Source organism: Microcaecilia unicolor, unplaced genomic scaffold, assembly GCF_901765095.1.
Source record: "Microcaecilia unicolor unplaced genomic scaffold, aMicUni1.1, whole genome shotgun sequence".
Taxonomy (NCBI): Eukaryota; Metazoa; Chordata; class Amphibia; order Gymnophiona; family Siphonopidae; genus Microcaecilia; species Microcaecilia unicolor.
In genome coordinates this window covers 226650-246758 of record NW_021963055.1, presented here as the reverse complement: position 1 = coordinate 246758, position 20109 = coordinate 226650, and the positions used below count along the sequence as shown (strand labels likewise).

The 20109-nt window shown below is 43.8% G+C and overlaps 1 protein-coding gene across 1 annotated transcript in view; it reads left to right on the top strand.

The window, feature by feature from the left end:
• Positions 1-269: 269 nt before the first annotated feature.
• Positions 270-20109, top strand: part of LOC115458852 (TOX high mobility group box family member 2-like) — a gene marked incomplete at its 3' end in the record, with an annotated part of 179877 nt that continues 160037 nt past the window's right edge. Inside the window, exon 1 of the mRNA XM_030188688.1 lies at positions 270-331. Coding sequence (XP_030044548.1) covers positions 314-331 — 18 coding nt within the window. The remainder of the gene's footprint in view (positions 332-20109) is intronic.

Below are 20109 nucleotides of genomic sequence, written 5' to 3'. Positions count from 1 at the left end.
ACAGCTGGCCATATCTTATCTCAGTTGAGTAATGTTGACCGAAATTCAAACAATTCATAGCCCAGTTGGAGAAGACTTTTCAAAAAGAGGCCGAACAATGTCAGCACTATTCAGTCCGTAAACATTTAAAAACTCGGTTTTGTGCGCACAGTTAGGCCAACAGGCAGCAGACAGGCAGGCAGTACTTTGGAGGACCTGTCAGTTCTGGGGGAAGAAAGAGTAGCAGGTATTGAAATCCAGGCAAACAGAGCAGTGCTCTCCGGAAGCCAAGAGGAGCAATTAAGCTCAAGGGGCCTTTCCCCTGAAGCTGCAAATGAAATGCAAACTGAAGGTATGCTTACAAGGTGTTTGTTATTAATTAAGAGAACCTATGTTTCCCTTGTTAAGCTGGGTGAATTAATTGTGAGAGGCCATCTGGTGAAAAAAAGGGGGGCTTTATCACTGTTCAGCACTTGCATTGTCAGTTTAAATCCAGTGGAAGGTTGGTCACTGCAAATTGTTTTCAATCCATTCCTTTGCTTTTCAAAATGGGAGTGGAAAGGGGGAAAATGGGGCATTTTTTAAATCTGAAACTGGAATTTTTGCTGCTAGAATTGCAGTAATTTGATATTGTCTCTGTTCTTAGAGCTTATTACACTAGGGGCAAAGATAAACCCTAAATCAGAATTGTCTGAGGAAAGCTCCTCTGCTTGGTGGCAGGACTCTGCACGCTGGTGTCCCAGATCCACAGTGGGGTGCAGGAGAATAGGAGGGGGGGGGGGGGGCCTTGGTTTCTGCTATAGGGCAAAGTAAGCCTGGGTTTCTGTGGAAAAGTATGTGAAAGCGATGGGCAGACAGAGTGGAGACTGAGAGGCAGGTGACTGAGGGATGAATTTAGAGGGAAGAATTCTGGGATTATTTAAATGAAATCTAATATGAGCATGTGTTGCCTTTTCCTATGCACAGTGTCGATCTGTATTTTTTGTGCTTTGGTGTGCTTATGAATTCTTGCAACAGTTTTTGCCTCATTCTGTTCCTTTGGAAACCCTCTTCTACACATCTACCACCTAACTGTGACAAAATATTTCTTCCAGATGATTCTTAAATTGAGCTGATGCCAGACTTGTAGACTGAATTGGGGTTTATCTAAGTGCTGGAATAGTGGAGCAGCATCGCTACTGACCTGCATGAATGGCAGCTTGAGGTGGAGGTTCCAAGACACAACAACAGTGAAAGATTAAATAGCACCTAAGCGAATTGAGAGTGTATGAAAACATGCGAGTTGTCCTACTGGGTCAGATCAAGGGTCCATCCGGCCTAGTATCCTATTTCCAGCAGTGGCCAGTCCAGATATAACTACCTTGCAGAGCCCCTCCCCCCCACCCAAAAAATGGCAAGATTCCATGTTGCTTAACCCCAGGGATAAGCAGTGGCTTTCCCCAGTTTATTGACTTTTCCTCCAGGAATTTGTCCAGACCTTTTTAAATCAAGCTACGTTAACTGCTTTTACCACTTGCTCCAGCTTAATCATACGCTGAGTAGAAACTTATTTCCTCCTATCTGTTTTAAATGTGCCACTGGGTAACTTCACTAAGAGACCCCCCTTCACTATTACTTCTGCAACAAAGCAACCGAAGCCCAAGTCCCTTAAGTGGAGAAGGAGGACGAGTCAACCATGTGAAGCCTTTTATGGGCTATTAGAGGAACTTAAAGAAAGAAATCGGTGCTTCTGCTCTAGAAGAGGTTAAAGTGGAGAAGTTTCTCATTTAAATTCTCCAGTTTTTGGTGCAACAAAGCAGGAAGAGCGAATGAGGAAAATGGAAGCAGCACTAAAGATGATAATGGTGGACAGTTTGAAGAAGGAAATATGGAGAACAACAGAAGCAGTCATGAGAATTTGCATGTATTTGGCCTATGTGGGGGCTGTGAGGGTCAGGATCTGGTAACCATCAGCAAACAGTTTATTTTGAAATTGATCAATAAAATGCGCATTGTATTACTGCCTGGAGGGGAACAAACCATTTTATATTCAAAATTCTGTGATACCCACAGCTCGTAAAGACTATCCAGGCAGCCCAAATAGATTGTGGATATCCGTAGACTTGCAACCAAATGGAAGAGGTTTTTGGCTTTAGAACCTGACTGTAGGAGCTGGGATGTAGATATGGTGGTGGTTAAACTTACCATATACAACTAGACTCAATTGTTGAAGGAACTAAAGGTTTTTGTATCATTTCCTTGAGATGAAGAGGAAACCCAGATAGACCTCGGTCTGATATTGCAGTATGTTCTTCTGAGCAACTGGATCAAGTAAGAGAAAACGGTCATTAAACATTATGTCCTCGTTGGGAAACATGAAAGAGGAGGGTTAACCCAAGGGGTTCTAGGCAAAAAGAGAAACCGTTAAGTGTAGAGTTACTGCTACTGATCATTTCTATAGCACTCCTAGATGTACTCAGCACTGTACACGTTAATCCCCTAATGCTATAAAAGCCACTAAAAATTGGCCACATGCAGTTTAATTGACTAACAAGCTAATTAGCACAATTGGATTTAATTGAAATTTGCATCTAATTTAGGCGCATGCATTTGTACCACATTTCAGTTGGTGAAAATGGCTCCAACTAAAGTTAGCCACGATTCCCAGGGATAAATGCTACTCTGTAAGTTGCACCTAACTTTAAGCTTGGTTTATAGAATAGCACTTTAATTCACTCCTATATGCAGGTATCTTTCTCTGTCCCTAGAGGGCTCACAATTTAAGTTCATTTTTGGAGGGTTAGGTGACTTGCTCAGGGTCACAAGTAGCTGCAGTGGGAATTGAATCCAAGTCACCAGGATCAAAGCCCACTGAACTAACCATTAGTCTACAGCTCCAGCTCCCAACTAAGGTGTGTTTTGAGCTGGGTCAATAGAGGGTTGAAGAATAAGAAGATATTGAAAAGTCGAAGAGAAGCTGATGTAGAAAACAGAAAATTCAAAAGATGGTATGATTAATAATAAACAATTTCAGGCACCTTACATGAACATGGCATCGGTGAAGTAAACATCAGAGCGTCTAAGAGGTAGGAAGCAGCAATAAATTGGCAGAAGAGATAGACATTGCTGAAACATTCAATTAATTCTTTGCTTGAGTGTTCTTAAAGCAAGATGAGGACAGATGCCAGAAATGGTCATGAATTTCTCAGGAGTAGGAAAAGAAATGTGGAAACCAGGACTGTATGGCTTATGCAATGTGCCTGTCCATAACAACTGCTAATTTCCACTATCTCTTCCTCAGAGATCCTGAAATATTCCAAACAAAGGGGACATAGAATATAGGAAAGCACTTGGCTATTATGTTTATGATTAAAATGCAGCTCAAACATTTTGTTAAAATTTGCATTTAAGAATAATTATGCAAGCAAAATACTTGACAAGAAAAGCAGAACTCTGGTAACGCTATACATCTAAGTAATCATATGCAAGGCAATAATATGTGCTATTTAATCCAGAAATAAAGGGGAGAACCATATAATAACCCTTAAAGCTCAGGATATTAATTCATAGGATGGGCCATTCCATGCCAAGTGGTCTAAAATTAAAAAAAAGTTCCCACCATCATGTTCTCCAATTTTGTTCAAATTTTATCTGTTGCGCGAGTCAGGTGTTAAACGAAGTTTCCCAAAATTTGAGGTCTCTAACTGCAATAGTTGCAGATCTAGACCCCCTTTTCTGAAAGGTTGTCAGTCCATGAGCGCGACATTTACCAAAATGCCATTTTTGTGGTCTAATAAAATCCAAACACATTTATAAGAATAGCTAAAAAATTCAAATCCTGTACAGTTTTTGATGCTAATTCCGATGAAATACATTTTAACATTATGGATGCAAAATCCAGTCAAACAAGTTGACTCAAAGTGTGCATCAAAATTGGTCGCGACTCATCGGAACATATTGGACCAATATTCAGACTGCAACAACTGCCATGCAAACAAAGATACGGACTTGAAATTTTGAACAAGCATTATGCTTGTGCTGGACATAATACTGCCAGATTTGCAACTAACCAGCATCTATAACCGCCCTGCAGGATCTCTTCAAATTTGGCACTGTCAACGCATATGGTAAAATGTACCAAAGTTCAAAGCCAATTATTGAAAAAGAGTCTGCCTGAATCAGTTTGTGAACAGTATCATCTGAAAGAGAAAATTGTGCTCTACAACACTGATATGTTTTTGTTTTGCAATGCCACCATTACGTAGCACGCAGCGGAGGCAGTGCATGCAAACCTCGCTCATGAATATTCATTGTGGCTATCTTGAAAACCTGATTGGCTGGGGTGCCTCCAGGACCAGGTTTGGGAACCACAGCTGTAATCCATTGCATTCTAAAATCTTAATGTACACAGAAGTCAGACTTACTTGCCTGTAGTTCCCAACCTCTTCCTTACTTCCGCTTTTGTAGAGAGGGACCACATCTCTTCAGTTCTCCGGGACCACTCCTGACTCTAGAGAAGCATTGAAAAAGTCAGCCGGTGGAGCCTCTAGAACTTCCCTAAGTTCCTTCAGTATCCTCGGATGTATGCCATCTGGCCCCATCACTTTGTCCATCTTTAGGTTTAGGTTTAGCCAGTTCTTCACAAACACAGTCCTCTGAAAATCATTCAGGGATTACAACCCTTCATTCCTATTTGTGTCTGATATCCTGCTCCCGAACCTTCAGCTGTGAACACAGAACAGAAATATTTGTTAAGCAATTCCGCCTTATATATCAGCTTCTACATATTCCTCCCCTTCATGTTTGAGTTTTACAAAAGGCCACTTTTGCACTTCCTCCTATCACTAATGTATCTAAAAAAAATATCTTGTCCCTCCCATTTTACCATATTAGCTATTTTTTTCTTCCATTTGCATCTTTGCTTTCCTGACTACTCTACCAGCTTCTCTAAGCTTTTCCAGATATTGTCGCCTGTCTTCCTTGTTCTGCGATCTCTTGTAGTTGATAAAGGCTAACCTCTTTTTCCTTACCTTTTCAGCTACTAATTTTGAGAAGCAAAGCGTCACCTTTTCCTCTTACTTTTATTTACTTTCCTTACAAAAAATTTGTTGCCCTTACAATAGCTCCTTTCAGTTTTGCCCACTGCTTTCCACCTTCTTTGAGATGTTCCCATCCAGACAGCAATTCCTTGAGGTAATCCCTCATCGGAATAAAGTTAGTTCTTTTGAAGTCTAGAACCTTCACTTTTGAATGAACCCTCTCCACACCTATTTATTTTATTTATTTATTGCATTTGTATCCCACATTTTCCCACCTCTTTGTAGGCGCAATGTGGCTTACAAAACATCATGGATAATGGAAATGAGAAGAGAATAGATATTTGGTGTTGCAGAAGGATGTTGGATTGCATGGTAATGGAATACATGATAGTAATGTAATAGAAGGCATTAGTAACATTTCTGGAAATATGTAAGAGTTTCACATGATTTAGTCTTTGTGGTATATCTTGTCGAAGAGATGGGTCTTTAGTAGTTTACGGAAGTTGGTCAGTTCATAGGTCGCTTTTAGGTTGCGTGGCAATGCGTTCCTAGAATTGCGTGCTCATATAGGAAAAGGTTGATGCGTGCATTAATTTGTATTTTAGACTTTTACAGTTGGGGAAATGAAGATTAAGGAATGTGCGAGATGATTTATTTTAGCATTCCTGTCTTAATATTAAACCATTCCATCTGGTGGATGCCATATGATATAACATCAGAAACACTCTCCCCATTAGTAAGCAGTAAGTCCAGTGTGGCCCCATCCCACTTGGGTTCCATTACCAACTGCTGGAATAGTTCCCCCTGTAGAGAATCCAGGATCTCTCTGCTTCTGAAAGACCCCACAATAGGGATACCCCAATCAATGTCTGGCATATTAAAATCACCTATTTGTAGTACTTCCGCTTTCACAGCTGTATTTTGAATGTCTTCAATGAAATCTCTGCCCACTTCTTCTTCTGTCTGTGAAGGAGGCCTGTAAATCGCACCAGTGTGAATACATTTGCTACTCCCTGTTTCCAGATTGACCCACGGTTCTGCTTCCTTACCCTGTAGGCCCTGCAATTGTGTGGCTTTAATAGTATCTTTAACATATAATACCACTTCCATTCCCTTTCCTCCTACCCTGTCTTTCCTGAACAGATTATTGCCTGATATATCTATATCCCAGTCATGATTCTTTGCGAACCATGTCTTTGTAATTGCCTCTAAATTCAAACCAGCCTCTTCCATCACAGCCTCAAGATCTAAAACCTACTGCACCTACATATAGGTGACACCTGCAGCCATAAGGGCTATTGTAGTGGTGTATAGTTGGGTACAGTAGGTTTTTGGTGGGTTTTGGAGGGTTTGCCATAAGGGGGAGGGGGTAACAATGGGACCGTTTATGTGAAGTCCACTGCAGTGCCCCCTAGGGTGCCCTACTGCTCTTTTGGGATGTCTTTGTGGCCAGTTTACTAAGAATGCTGTCCCCCCCCCCCCCATATGTCCCAATGGCTTGTTTTTGTATGGTTTCCCCTTGGACTTTATTTTTTGGAAAATGGTCCTAAAAGAGACGCACTGACCACAAAAACGTCTAGCAAATGGCCATTTTCAAAGCAAAAAGTTGAATAATTTTCTGGTTTTGAAAATGGCCGTGTTCGCTACTGGAGTTTTGGACATCTTTTTTCAGAAAACATTCAAAATTGGATTTAGACGTCATATAGAAAATGCCCCCCCCCCCCCCACTGCTTGTCCTCTACCTATATTACACCTACCAAGTTCAAGGCGTGGCATGGCCTTGTGAGCAAGATAGATGCCAACTCACAGAGTCCAAACTTCCTGAGGATTCCTTCTTTTAGAAAAAGGGGTTTCCCCCTGAATCTTCATATTGAAGTCGAACTTTGGTGGGGGAGAGACTGAGAGACAATCATATTAGCCAGTTCTGTACTATTATGCTTCTGAATATAATATATGCCTTCTTCTCGCACATGTAATGTATTTAGTCAACAGGTTGGCTAGTTTAATAACATATCACATTGTATAGCTTGAAATCACACAGTGAGTGGCAGAGATGGTAAGTAAAATAAGGATTTCAAATGTCACATCGCTGTGTGCAAACCACTGCATTGGTTTACCTTGCCGGCTCATAAGCTGCAATTCTGTCTGATGTATGTTAGAGAGAAAATACAAAGGAAAACTGAATAAATAAAAAAAAAAACTCCCCCAACTCAGAAAACTGGTTTAATAACTAATACGGTATTCACGTTTCACAGTGGTGATTGACAGCCCAGCCAGCATTCAACAGAGAAGAGAATGACTATGATTATCTCAGTGTTCTGACGTCTCCGCTTTATCATATGTGTAATCCAATGAAAATTTCCAAGAATAATAATACTACCTGGATCAGTATGCAGAGATACAGAAGTACTACAGAGTAGGAAAATGCTAACGTAACAAGTATTTACAGCATTTACATGTGGGAGGTTATCTGGGATAATGTAATGTGCTCTTGGTTCTCTCTTGACTAGATTACAAACTCCAGAAAATAAGGGAGTAGATTATAAGCGACTTGATCATGTAGGCATTTGTGTAGATACAAACACATGGAGGGGCATAATTGAAAGGGGCGCCCAAATTTTCCTGAGGACGTCCTCGCAGGACGTCCCGGTGAAGGGGCGGGGAAACCCGTATTATTGAAACAAGATGGCCGTCCGTCTTTCGTTTCGATAATACGGTCGGGGACGCCCAAATTTTGACATTTATTTTTTATTTTTGTTATATTTGTACCCCGCGCTTTCCCACTCATGGCAGGCTCAATGCGGCAGGCAATGGAGGGTTAAGTGACTTGCCCAGAGTCACAAGGAGCTGCCTGTGCCGGGAATCAAACTCAGTTCCCCAGGTTGTCTCTAGAGATGGTCGTCCTTAGACTTTGATGTTTCTGATTTTTGGCGATAATGGAAACTAAGGGCGCCCATCTCAGAAACAACGAAATCCAAGCCCTTTGGTCATGGGAGGAGCCAGCATTTGTAGTGCACTGGTCCCCCTGACATGCTGGGACACCAACCGGGCACCCTAGGGGGCACTTCAGTGGACTTCAGAAAAAGCTCCCAGGTGCATAGCTCCCTTACCTTGTGTGCTGAGTCCCTGAACCCCCCCCCCCCAAAAAAAAAAAAAAACCCCACTACCCACAACTGTACACCACTACCATAGCCCTTATGGGTGCAGGGGGGCACCTAGATGTGGGTACAGTGGGTTTGTGGTTGGTTTTGGAGGGCTCACATTTACCACCACAAGTGTAACAGGTGGTTGAGGGGGGGGGGGAATGGGCCTGGGTCCACCTGCCTGAAGTGCACTGCACCCACTAAAACTGCTCCAGGGACTTGCATACTATTGTGATGGAACTGAGTATGACATTTGAGGCTGGCACAAAATATTTTTAAAGTTCTTTTTTGAGGGTGGGAGGGGGTTAGTGACCTCTGGGGAGTAAGGGGAGCTCATCCCCGATTCCCTCTGATGGTCATCTGGTCAGTTAGGGCACCTTTATGTGCCTTGGTCGTAAGAAAAATGGACCCGGTAAAGTCGTCCAAATGCTCGTCAGGGATGCCCTTTTTTTCCTTTATGGGTTGAGGACGTCCATGTGTTAGGCACGCCCAAGTCTTGCCTTCGCTACGCCTCTGACACGCCCCTGGAAACTTTGGTCGTCCCCACAACGGAAAGCAATTGGGGACGTCCAAAATCGGCTTTTGATTATGCCGATTTGGGCGACCCTGTGAGAAGGACACCCATATTCCGATTTGTGTCAAAAGATGGGCATTCTTCTCTTTCGAAAATAAGCCTGAATGTGCCAAATTCTATAAAGGGCGCCTTTAAAAAGTGGCACCGAAAAACCGCACCGGTGCTTGTCTCCTAAGCGAGCTATAGTTTAAGGAAGCACTGATGTCAGCTTTCCATAGAATGGGCTACACTTCACTAACCTAATTTAGTTAAAGTAACATAGTAAATGACGGCAGATAAAGACCTGTACGGTCCATCCAGTCTGACTAACAAGATAAACTCATTTTACATGGTATGTAACATAGTAACATAGTAGATGACGGCAGAAAAAGACCTGCACGGTCCATCCAGTCTGCCCAACAAGACAACTCATGTGTGCTACTTTTTGTGTATACCCTACTTTGATTTGTACCTGTCCTCTTCAGGGCACAGACCGTATAAGTCTGTCCAGCACTATCCCCGCCTCCCAACCACCAGCCTCGCTTCCTAACCACCGGCTCTGGCACAGACCGTATAAGTCTGCCCAGCACTATCCCTGCCTCCCACCACCGGCTCTGGCACAGACCGTATAAGTCTGCCCCGCACTATCCCCGCCTCCCAACCTCCAGCCCCACCATCCAATCTCGGTTAAGCTCCTGAGGATCCATTCCTTCTGAACAGGATTCCTTTATGTTTATCCCACGCATGTTTGAATTCCGTTACCGTTTTCATCTCCACCACCTCCCGCGGGAGGGCATTCCAAGCATCCACCACTCTCTCCGTTAAGAAGTACTTCCTGACATTTTTCTTGAGTCTGCCCCCCTTCAATCTCATTTCATGTCCTCTTGTTCTACCGCCTTCGTATCTCCGGAAAAGGTTCGTTTGCGGATTAATATCTTTCAAATATTTGAATGTCTGTATCATATCACCCCTGTTTCTCCTTTCCTCCAGGGTATACATGTTCAGGTCAGCAAGTCTCTCCTCATACGTCTTGTTACGCAAATCCCATACCATTCTCGTGGCTTTTCTTTGCACCGCTTCGATTTTTTTTACATCCTTAGCAAGATACGGCCTCCAATGATACTTTATACCCGAGTTTGATTTGTCCTTGCCATTCTCAGGGCACAGACCGTAGAAGTCTGCCCAGCACTCATCTTGGACTAAACGTTCTGAAGATTCTGGAATCCTAAGGTGTTACCAGATTCCGGAATCCCAATTAGCAGCAACATTCCATGTAGACCCCAAAGAGTAACATAGTAAATGACGGCAGATAAAAACCTGAATGGTCCATCCAGTCTGACTAACAAGATAAACTCATTTTACATGGTATGTGATACTTTATACCAGAGTTTGATTTGTCCTTGCCATTCTCAGGGCACAGACCGTAGAAGTCTGCCCAGCACTCATCTTGGACTAAACATTCTGAAGCTAACGTCGAAGCCCCTTAAAATTTACACTCAAGCCAATCTCTATCTATTCAGTCACGATCAGGCCGTAGACTGTAGAAGTCTGCCCAGCACTGCTTTTGCTTACCAATTACCGGCGTTGCCACCCAATCTCCGCTAAGCTTCCATGAATCCATTCCTTCCAAACCGGTTTCTTTTGTGTTTATCCCACGCATGGTTGAATTCCATTACAGTTTTCATCTCCACCTCCTCCCGCGGGAGAGCATTCCATGTATCCACCACCGTCTAAAGTAAGCACTTTATCTCTTTATTTTCATTTTTAGAGGACACATTGGCCTGCATACATTCAAGGATGTATAGGTCCTTCCTCCGATAGTTGACTTGGCAATCAGTCTTTATGTAGTACATTACCTTCACTTCACATTTTTGGTTTATGCCACCTATTGTATACATTCAATTTATTTTTCCACCATTTATTTGAAAAGAACAAGACCATCGGGATGTTTCTGGTAAGGTTGGCAGCATTGTATATGATGGTTCACCATTGTCTTTTATACTGTCTGGTCTATATTTTTATCTCTGTTTTACAGTATCACATTTTCATGCAATTTCTTTTAATATTCACTAATTCGCTTTCCCAACCGAACCAGTTAGGAAAATCCACTCTACTATCACCTGCCTAATCACTTCCTCTTTCTTCCCTACTGATCTCTACACACTACTAAATGTAGCTGATATTCCGTAATGACAATATCATAACAAAACCATGTAAGCCACATTGAGCCTGCAAATAGGTGGGATAATGTGGGATACAAATGCAATAAATAAAAATAAATTTTAAATGAACAAGACCATTGGGACATGTCTGGTAAGATTGGCAGCATTGTCCTTTATTCTGTTTGATATGTTTTTTTAAAGTATGACATTTTATTTTTATTTTTTTGTTACATTTGTACCCCGCGCTTTCCCACTCATGGCAGGCTCAATGCGGCTTACATGGGGCAATGGAGGGTTAAGTGACTTGCCCAGAGTCACAAGAAGCTGCCTGTGCCGGGAATCGAACTCAGTTCCTCGGTTCCCCAGGACCAAAGTCCTCCACCCTAAACACTAGACCACTCCTCTACTGTTGCTACTATTTGAGATTCTACATGGAATGTTGCTATTCCACTAGCATCATTCCATGTAGAAGTCGGCCCTTGCAGATCACCAATGTGGCCGCGCAGGCTTCTGCGAGTCTGACGTCCTGCAATTATGTGCAGGATGTCAGACTCACAGAAACAGAAGCCTGCGCAGCCTTCTACATGGAATGTTGCTAGCTAGTGGAATAGCAACATTCCGTGTAGAATCTCCAATAGTAGCAATAGAATCTCCAATAGTAGCAACATTCCATGTAGAATCTGCAATAGTAGCAACATTCCATGTAGAATCTCCAATAGTATCTATTTTATTTTTGTTACATTTGTACCCCGTGCTTTCCCACTCATGGCAGGCTCAATGCGGCTTACATGGGGCAATGGAGGGTTAAGTGACTTGCCCAGAGTCACAAGGAGCTGCCTGTGCTGGGAATCGAACTCAGTTCCTCAGTTCCCCAGGACCAAAGTCCACCACCCTAACCACTAGGCCACTCCTCCACTGTTGCTACTATTTGAGATTCTACATGGAATGTTGCTATTCCACTAGCATCATTCCATGTAGAAGTTGGCCCTTGCAGATCACCAATGTGGCCGCGCAGGCTTCTGCGAGTCTGACGTCCTGCACTTATGTGCAGGATGTCAGACTCACAGAAACAGAAGCCTGCGCAGCCTTCTACATGGAATGTTGCTAGCTAGTGGAATAGCAACATTCCGTGTAGAATCTCCAATAGTAGCAACAGAATCTCCAATAGTAGCAACATTCCATGTAGAATCTGCAATAGTAGCAGCATTCCATGTAGAATCTCCAATAGTATCTATTTTAGTTTTGTTACATTTGTACCCCGTGCTTTCCCACTCATGGCAGGCTCAATGCGGCTTACATGGGGCAATGGAGGGTTAAGTGACTTGCCCAGAGTCACAAGGAGCTGCCTGTGCTGGGAATCAAACTCAGTTCCTCAGTTCCCCAGGACCAAAGTCCACCACCCTAACCACTAGGCCACTCCTCCACTGTTGCTACTATTTGAGATTCTACATGGAATGTTGCTATTCCACTAGCAACATTCCATGTAGAAGTCGGCCCTTGCAGATCACCAATGTGGCCGCGCAGGCTTCTGCGAGTCTGACGTCCTGCACTTATGTGCAGGATGTCAGACTCACAGAAACAGAAGCCTGCGCAGCCTTCTACATGGAATGTTGCTAGCTAGTGGAATAGCAACATTCCGTGTAGAATCTCCAATAGTAGCAACAGAATCTCCAATAGTAGCAACATTCCATGTAGAATCTGCAATAGTAGCAACATTCCATGTAGAATCTCCAATAGTATATATTTTATTTTTGTTACATTTGTACCCTGCGCTTTCCCACTCATAGCAGGCTCAATGCGGCAATGGAGGGTTAAGTGACTTGCCCAGAGTCACAAGGAGCTGCCTGTGCCTGAAGTGGGAATCCAACTCAGTTCCTCAGTTCCCCAGGACCAAAGTCCACCACCCTAACCACTAGGCCACTCCTGCACTCTATATAATTTCTTTTAATTTATTTGGCTAAATTTTAATGTTTACTACTTTATATGTAAATTTTGATGGGAATTCAGTGTATTTTTTTTTTTTTTACTTTGTAACATATTAATGTATGGCATATCATTATTATTTTCATTTCTACTTATTGTTCATTATGTTATTTGTTATAGAACCCGACACAAGCGGATTCATTCCGAAACACGGACCGTGTTGGATCATTTGTTGAATAAATTTCTTCCATTGTCCCTTTCGTGAAGGTCCTTGTGTGCTTTTCTTTGTTCAGAGTTCTTAAATTACCCTTTCTCTTCTCACACTACCCAGTCAGGTCTCACTGGCAGGATTTCATGCCTCCTCTGGGCTCCAAAGGGGCATGCCCCCTTAGACTGTGCCCCTTCTGTTGCATACTTGTGGCTCCGTGCTGCAGCATTGAGTCCTAAATAGTGTTCTTCCAGCTCACTAGAATGACATAAGCAGGTCAGGCTCACCTCTACACAGAGTGCCACAGTTGCATCAATCTCCAAATAAACGGGAAAGATGGAAAGGTCACGGTTCTGCCAGCATCCAGGTGACAGTTTCTCTTTCTTTCCCAAAATTGAAAACCTTCTAAACAGGTAAAATTTTTCTTCACCCAACGTGTAATTAAACTCTGGAATTCATTGCCGGAAAATGTGGTGAAGGCGGTTAGCTTAGCAGAGTTTAAAAAGGGGTTGGACGGTTTCCTAAAGGACAAGTCCATAAACCGCTATTAAACGGACTTGGAAAAATCCCAAATCCCAGGAATAACATGTATAGAATGTTTGTACGTTTGGGAAGCTTGCCAGGTGCCCTTGGCCTGGATTGGCCGCTGTCGTGGACAAGATGCTGGGCTCGATGGACCCTTGGTCTTTTCCCAGTATGGCATTACTTATGTACTTAGGTAGACTGCAAAGAATAGGCTTTTTAGACATTTAACGTATAAAGATTTTACTCAAAGGAGACGTGAGGCACGGCTGTGCTTGCGAGGATCTGACAGAGTATCATAATATTATGATATTAAATTGTAAAACCTGGTGCATTATCAGCCCGCCCCTAGACTCCGGCACTGAGGGGAAAGGAGCTGAAGCATGAAAACCTAAGCCATAATATGACAGAGCTAAAATTGAACTAGGCAATTACTGCTTGTGTGATTCACAGAGTAGGGGAGTAAAAGTACTATATAAATCAGCCCAGTAATCATAGGGTTTAAAATAAGTCATTTATTATTAATTCACTTCTAGTGTAAGCATATGTTGAAGAATTATAGAAAAGTGAAAGGTATTTAAAATATAGTTATGGATGCCTGGTAGTACAGCTCAAGGGCCGTATTACTTTGACTGACTGCTGGTCATGCAGGATTGAGGATCGTTAGCCACAGTTTTCAGGCAGGTTCAATACAAAACTGTTTTGCTGTATTTCTTCCCATTCTTTCTAAGGTGATTTGTTACTCTTTTGTCAGTTTGCTGTATTACATTATCTAGATTTTTCTCTGATTCAGTTGTTCCAAATGATCCCTGTCAAAGAAACCTTCCAGTGTAGATATGACCCCCAACTTTCTCCTATGTAAAGACGCAGGCAAATAATTAAATTAGGGGCCAGTTTGCTAAGGTGCACCGAGTAGTTAGGGTGAGTTTGGTACACGATAAACATTAGAACAGGCTCTCGCTAAAACCGTGTGTTAACTGTGTAACAGGGTTTCAGACAGCAATGGGGCAGGTTATAGTTGCAGATAGCTCTGTCCACATGATATCATGCACTGTCTGTCAAGGCTGCTAATAGGGTGGGTGTACCTAACCCCTTTTTGGAAGGAGGCATGTGGGGAGGTAGTTGAATCACACTGCGCCTACTTTTCTCTAAAGGGTAGCAGAATAATTGGGAGGTATTCACTTACTACTACTACTACTTATCATTTCTAAAGCGCTACTAGACGTACGCAGCACTGTACACTTGAACATGAAGAGACAGTCCCTGCTCGACAGAGCTTACAATCTAATTAGGACAGACAAACAGGACAAACAAGAGATAAGGGAATATTAACGTGAGGGTGATAAAATAAGGGTTCTGAACAAGTGAATAAGGGTTAGGAGTTAAAAGCAGCATCAAAAAGGTGGGCTTTTAGCTTAGATTTGAAGACGGCTAGAGATGGAGCTTGACGTACCAGCTCAGGAAGTCTATTCCAGGCATAAGGTGCAGCAAGATAAAAGGAACTGAGTCTGGAGTTAGCAGTGGAGGAGAAGGGTGCAGATAAGAGAGATTTACCCAGTGAACGGAGTTCCCGGGGAGGAATGTAAGGAGAGATGAGAGTGGAGAGGTACTGAGGAGCTGCAGAGTGAATGCACTTACAGGTCAATAAGAGGAGTTTGAACTTTATGCGGAAATGGATAGGAAGCCAGTGAAGTGACTTGAGGAGAAGGCTAATATGAGCATAACGACACTGGCGGAATATTAGTTGTGCAGCAGAATTTTGAACAGATTGAAGAGGAGACAGATGGCTAAGTGGGAGACCTGTGAGAAGCAAGTTGCAATAGTCTAAGCGAGAGGTGATAAGAGCGTGGATGAGGGTTCTGGTAGTGTGCTCAGAAAGGAAAGGGCGAATTTTGCTGATATGATAGAGAAAGAAACGAAAGGTTTTAGCAGTCTGTTGAATATGTGCAGAGAAGGAGAGGGAGGAGTTGAAGATGACCCCAAGGTTACGAGCTGATGAGACAGGAAGGATGAGAGTGTTATCCACAGAAATAGAGAATGGGGGAGGAGGAGAGGTTGGTTTAGGGGGAAAGATGAGAAGCTCAGTCTTGGTCATGTTTAGTTTCAGATGGCTCTGAGACATCCAGGCAGCAATGTCAGACAGGCACATGTCACTAAATGCAGGAGATGTGTGTAAATTGTGGTATTCTATAAATTGCACACATGAGTGCGAGTCCGGCCCATGCTCTTCTTAGATTTTAGTTGTGTGCACACATATAGAGAACCGCACTTAGGTGGAATTTTGACGTTTGGAAAAATTGTAAAGCCAACTTTTCCGTGATTGTGTGACTGTCTTATTTTGTGTTGACATTGTATCATTATGATGAAGTGGCAGGTGTGGCTCTGGCCGCTTTATTGGTCAGACTAGGTGGACCATGCAGTTCTTTATCGGCCGGCATTTACTTTGCTACTACGGAGCTCATTTTCAAAAGAGAAAAACGTCCAGAAAGTGGCATAAATCTGCATTTGGATGTCTTTCTCACAAAAAACATCCAAATTGGTATTTTCAAAACCAATTTTTAGAAGGTTTTCTATGAAGTCCGTCAGAAGTGCGTTCAAATCACAAGGGGGCATGTCAGGGGCGTGCTAAAGGTGGGATCTGGGCGTTCCTAACACCTGGATATTTTTCAGCCATAATGGAACAAAACAAAACCATCCAGGGCCAAAACTAAGATGTTTTGAGCTAGACCTATTTTTTTTTAATGAATAAGGCAAAATGACCAGATGACCGCTGCAGAGAATCAGGGGTGACCCCAATACCCCAGCAGTGGTCACTGACCCCCTCCCACTCCCCACATATGTGAATGCAAATGTGATTTAGCAACCTCTGTGACAGTGTCAGATGTAGAGCTAGGTCTGTTAGAGCAGCCTGCAGGTCCCTGGAGTAATGTAGTGGTCAGTGCAGTGCACCATGGCGTGGGGAACTCTGGTCCCTATCTCCCTCTACCTGTCACATTTCTGGGGAAAACTGTAAGCCCTCCAAAACTCACCTGAAACCCACTGTACCCACATATAGGTACCCCCTTCATCCATAAGGGCTATTGTAGTGGTGTACAGTTGTGGGAAGTGGGTTTTGGGGGGGGGGGGGGGCTCAGCAGACAAGATAAGGGAGCAATGGTGAGATGTGTTACCTGGGAGCATGTTTTTGAAGTCCACTGCAGTGCCCCCTAGGGTGCCCCATTTATCTCCTGGGATGTCTGGGAGACCAGTCTACTAAAAATCCTGGCCCCTCCTACATCCCAGTGGCTTGATTTTTCTCTGTTTTTCATTTGGACTTTTCTTTTGTTGTTGTTAGGTAATCAATAGAAATCAAACAAAATAAAACAATGGAAAAGAAAATAAGATGATACCTTTTTTATTGGACATAACTTGATACATTTCTTGATTAGCTTTCGAAGGTTGCCCTTCTTCGTCAGATCCATTTTTTTTTTTGAAAATGGACCAAAAAACAAAACGTCCAAAGCACAAAACCTTGTTAGAAACAGTATTTTCAAAAACAAAAGACGGACGTTTTTCTTTTTGGAAAATGAAATTCTTTCTTATTCAAATTTTGGATGTTTTTTTCGCAAAACGTCTGAAGTCGGACTTAAACGTCATATCGAAAATGCGTCTCTGTGTGTGTGCGCATATACACATATGTATGCCATTATTCTACTGATTTACATGCATGCGTTGTAGAATTACCCTCCACGTCTCTGCTCTTTGCGGGAAGGGCCCCCGACACTCGCCACACAGGCTTTGCGCTTCCTACATGACGAGTTTGACAACTAATGTGGGGTAGGGGCCAAATATTATCTCATTTTACTACAAAGGCCCTTCAGTTTATCTGCTGTTTCATTATCCTCCCATCCAGAAATAATTTTATACTATGCTGCAGTTGAGAGCAATATGTAAATTATTTTGGTTTTGCAGAATTCAGATTGTTGGACCAAGCACTAATCTTATCTAGAGTGGATTACTTGCGATGTTGTATTTGTGGGTTGTTTAAAAACGTTGGTGATTAACATTCAGTTACTGCAAAATACTGCAGCGCGATTGATATTTTCGGTTTCTAGGTTTGAGTCAGCTGCTCCACTTTTTGGAGAAATTACATTGGCTTCCAGTTGAGGCCAGGGCTCAGTTTTAAGTTCTGTACTTTTATTCATAAGATACTAAATGGCCTCAGGCCTTTTTCTCGTGTTGATTTGGCTAGTGTGTTTCATTTTAAGTCTTCATATGATAGGCATAATTCGACGTTACTGCATTTAAATTAGACATGTTAAATATAAATGTATATTTAATTCTTCTCTATACTATCAAAACCGCTGCACTATGGAACCGGTTACCTTTGGAAATTCGTATTGTTTTTAACCAGTTGGCGTTTTGCAAATATTTAAAAACCTGGTTATTTGGGAAATTTTCTGAGCCAATTGATATTTTTTTTGCTAGGTTATAATATGTATTTTCCTGGATGGTTGTGGTCCAGTTTTCTTTATGTGATCCGAATCGAACTGTTCAGGTGTTTACGGACTATAGGCAATATCTATATAAATAAAATCCCCCCTCAGACATTCTGAAGCTCACTCCATCTGTGCCAGTGAAGCCCTGAACTCCTGTCCTCCTGGTAGGCTAGGCTATTCGGACTACTCACCCTCAGTCATAGACCCGCACTCAGCCACGCCCATCTGCGCCCTAGGCCACGCCCCATCTGCACATAAAAAGCACCCTCAACCTTCTAAAGCACACTCTGAGGCTTCAACAGTTCGTATGTTCGAAGCTCTGTAACCATTTTTAAGCACACTACATCTCTGCCCCGCCCTGACCTATCAGAGAAGGGAGGAGCGTCACAGCTGCACCGCTCTGACCTATCAAAGGGAACTGAAACAGGAAAAGGGAGGAGACTCACACCGAATGAGGGACCTATCAGAGGGAAGTCAAATAGAAGAAGGGAGGAGCGTCAGAGGCCAAGGGGTCAGGGGCGTATCTACGGGTGGGCCAATTTCATCCCAGGCCCGCCCACCCAAGCGCACACACTGCAGCAGCCTACCTTGCCGTAGCGACACCACCCTCTGTCCCCGCTCACTCCCGGTCGCCACTGGACCCGCTGCTCTTCTCTCCCTCCCCCCTCCCGAGTCACCGCTCGCCCCCTCCCCCTCCCCCACCCTCCTCCACGAAATGGCCAATGGACCGCTCTCTCCACTCCCTCCCACTCGCCCCTGCACCTGCTATTCTCTCCCTCCCCCCTCCAGAGTCGCTGCCCCACCCCCGTGATGACGTCGCGGGCGCTCATAGGTTTCCTTGCTTTGTTTTCCCTCTGTCCCCGCTCCCTCCTGCTCGCCACTGGACCCGCTCCTCTTCTCTCCCTCCCTCCCCCCTCCCGAGTCACCGCTCGCCCCCTCCCTCCTCCACGAAATGCCCAATGGACTGCTCTCTCCACTCCCTCCCATTCGCCCCTGCACCCGCTACTCTCTCCCTCCCCCCTCCAGAGTCGCCGCTCCACCCCGTCATGACGTCGACTTGCCTTCCTCCTTGCAGCGTCTCATACGTTTCCTTGCTTTCTTTTCAGTGTTTTGCAGCTGCAGCCACTTAGGTAAGTCAAGCAAGCCTGTCAGCTACTGAATACAGAAAGCAAAAGATAGCATGTGGGAACTTGCTCCATTTTGTTCTCTGGAATGGAACACCCTCATCGTCCCCGTCTCATCTGCCCGCAACCTTGGTGTCATCTTCGACTCCTCCCTCTCCTTTTCTGCGCACATCCAGCAGATAGCCAAGACCTGTCGCTTCTTCCTCTATAACATCAGCAAAATTCGCCCCTTCCTCTCCGAGCACACCACCCGAACTATCATCCACTCTCTCATTACCTCTCGCCTTGACTACTGCAACCTACTCCTGACCGGCCTCCCACGTAGCCATCTACTCCCCCTTCAGTCCATCCAGAACTCTGCCGCACGTCTTATCTTCCGCCAGGACCGTTATACTCATATCACCCCTCTCCTCAAGTCACTTCACTGGCTCCCAATCAGATACCGCATACAGTTCAAGCTTCTCTTACTCACCTACAAATGCACTCGATCTGCGGCCCCTCCGTACCTCTCTACCCTCATCTCCCCTTACGTCCCTACCCGTAACCTCCGCTCTCAAGACAAATCCCTCCTTTCAGTACCCTTCTCCACCACCTCCAACTCCAGGCTCCGTCCCTTCTATCTCGCCTCACCCCATGCCTGGAACACACTCCCTGAGCCCATACGCCGTGCCCCCTCCCTACCCATCTTCAAATCAATGCTCAAAGCCCACCTCTTCAATGTCGCCTTCGGCTCCTAATCACTACACCTCTTCTCAGAAAACTTATCTACCCCAACTTGACATATCGTCCTTTAGATTGTAAGCTCTTCCGAGCAGGGACCGTCCTTAATTGTTAATTTGTACAGCGCTGCGTAACCCTAGTAGCGCTCTAGAAATGTTTAGTAGTAGTAGTAGTAGTAGTAGTAGTACAAATGGTCTTGCTTTCATTATTTTGGTAGGGGCTGCCTTCATGACTGTCCACAGTCAGTCTAGATGTGCCAGCATTGTCCACTTCAACACA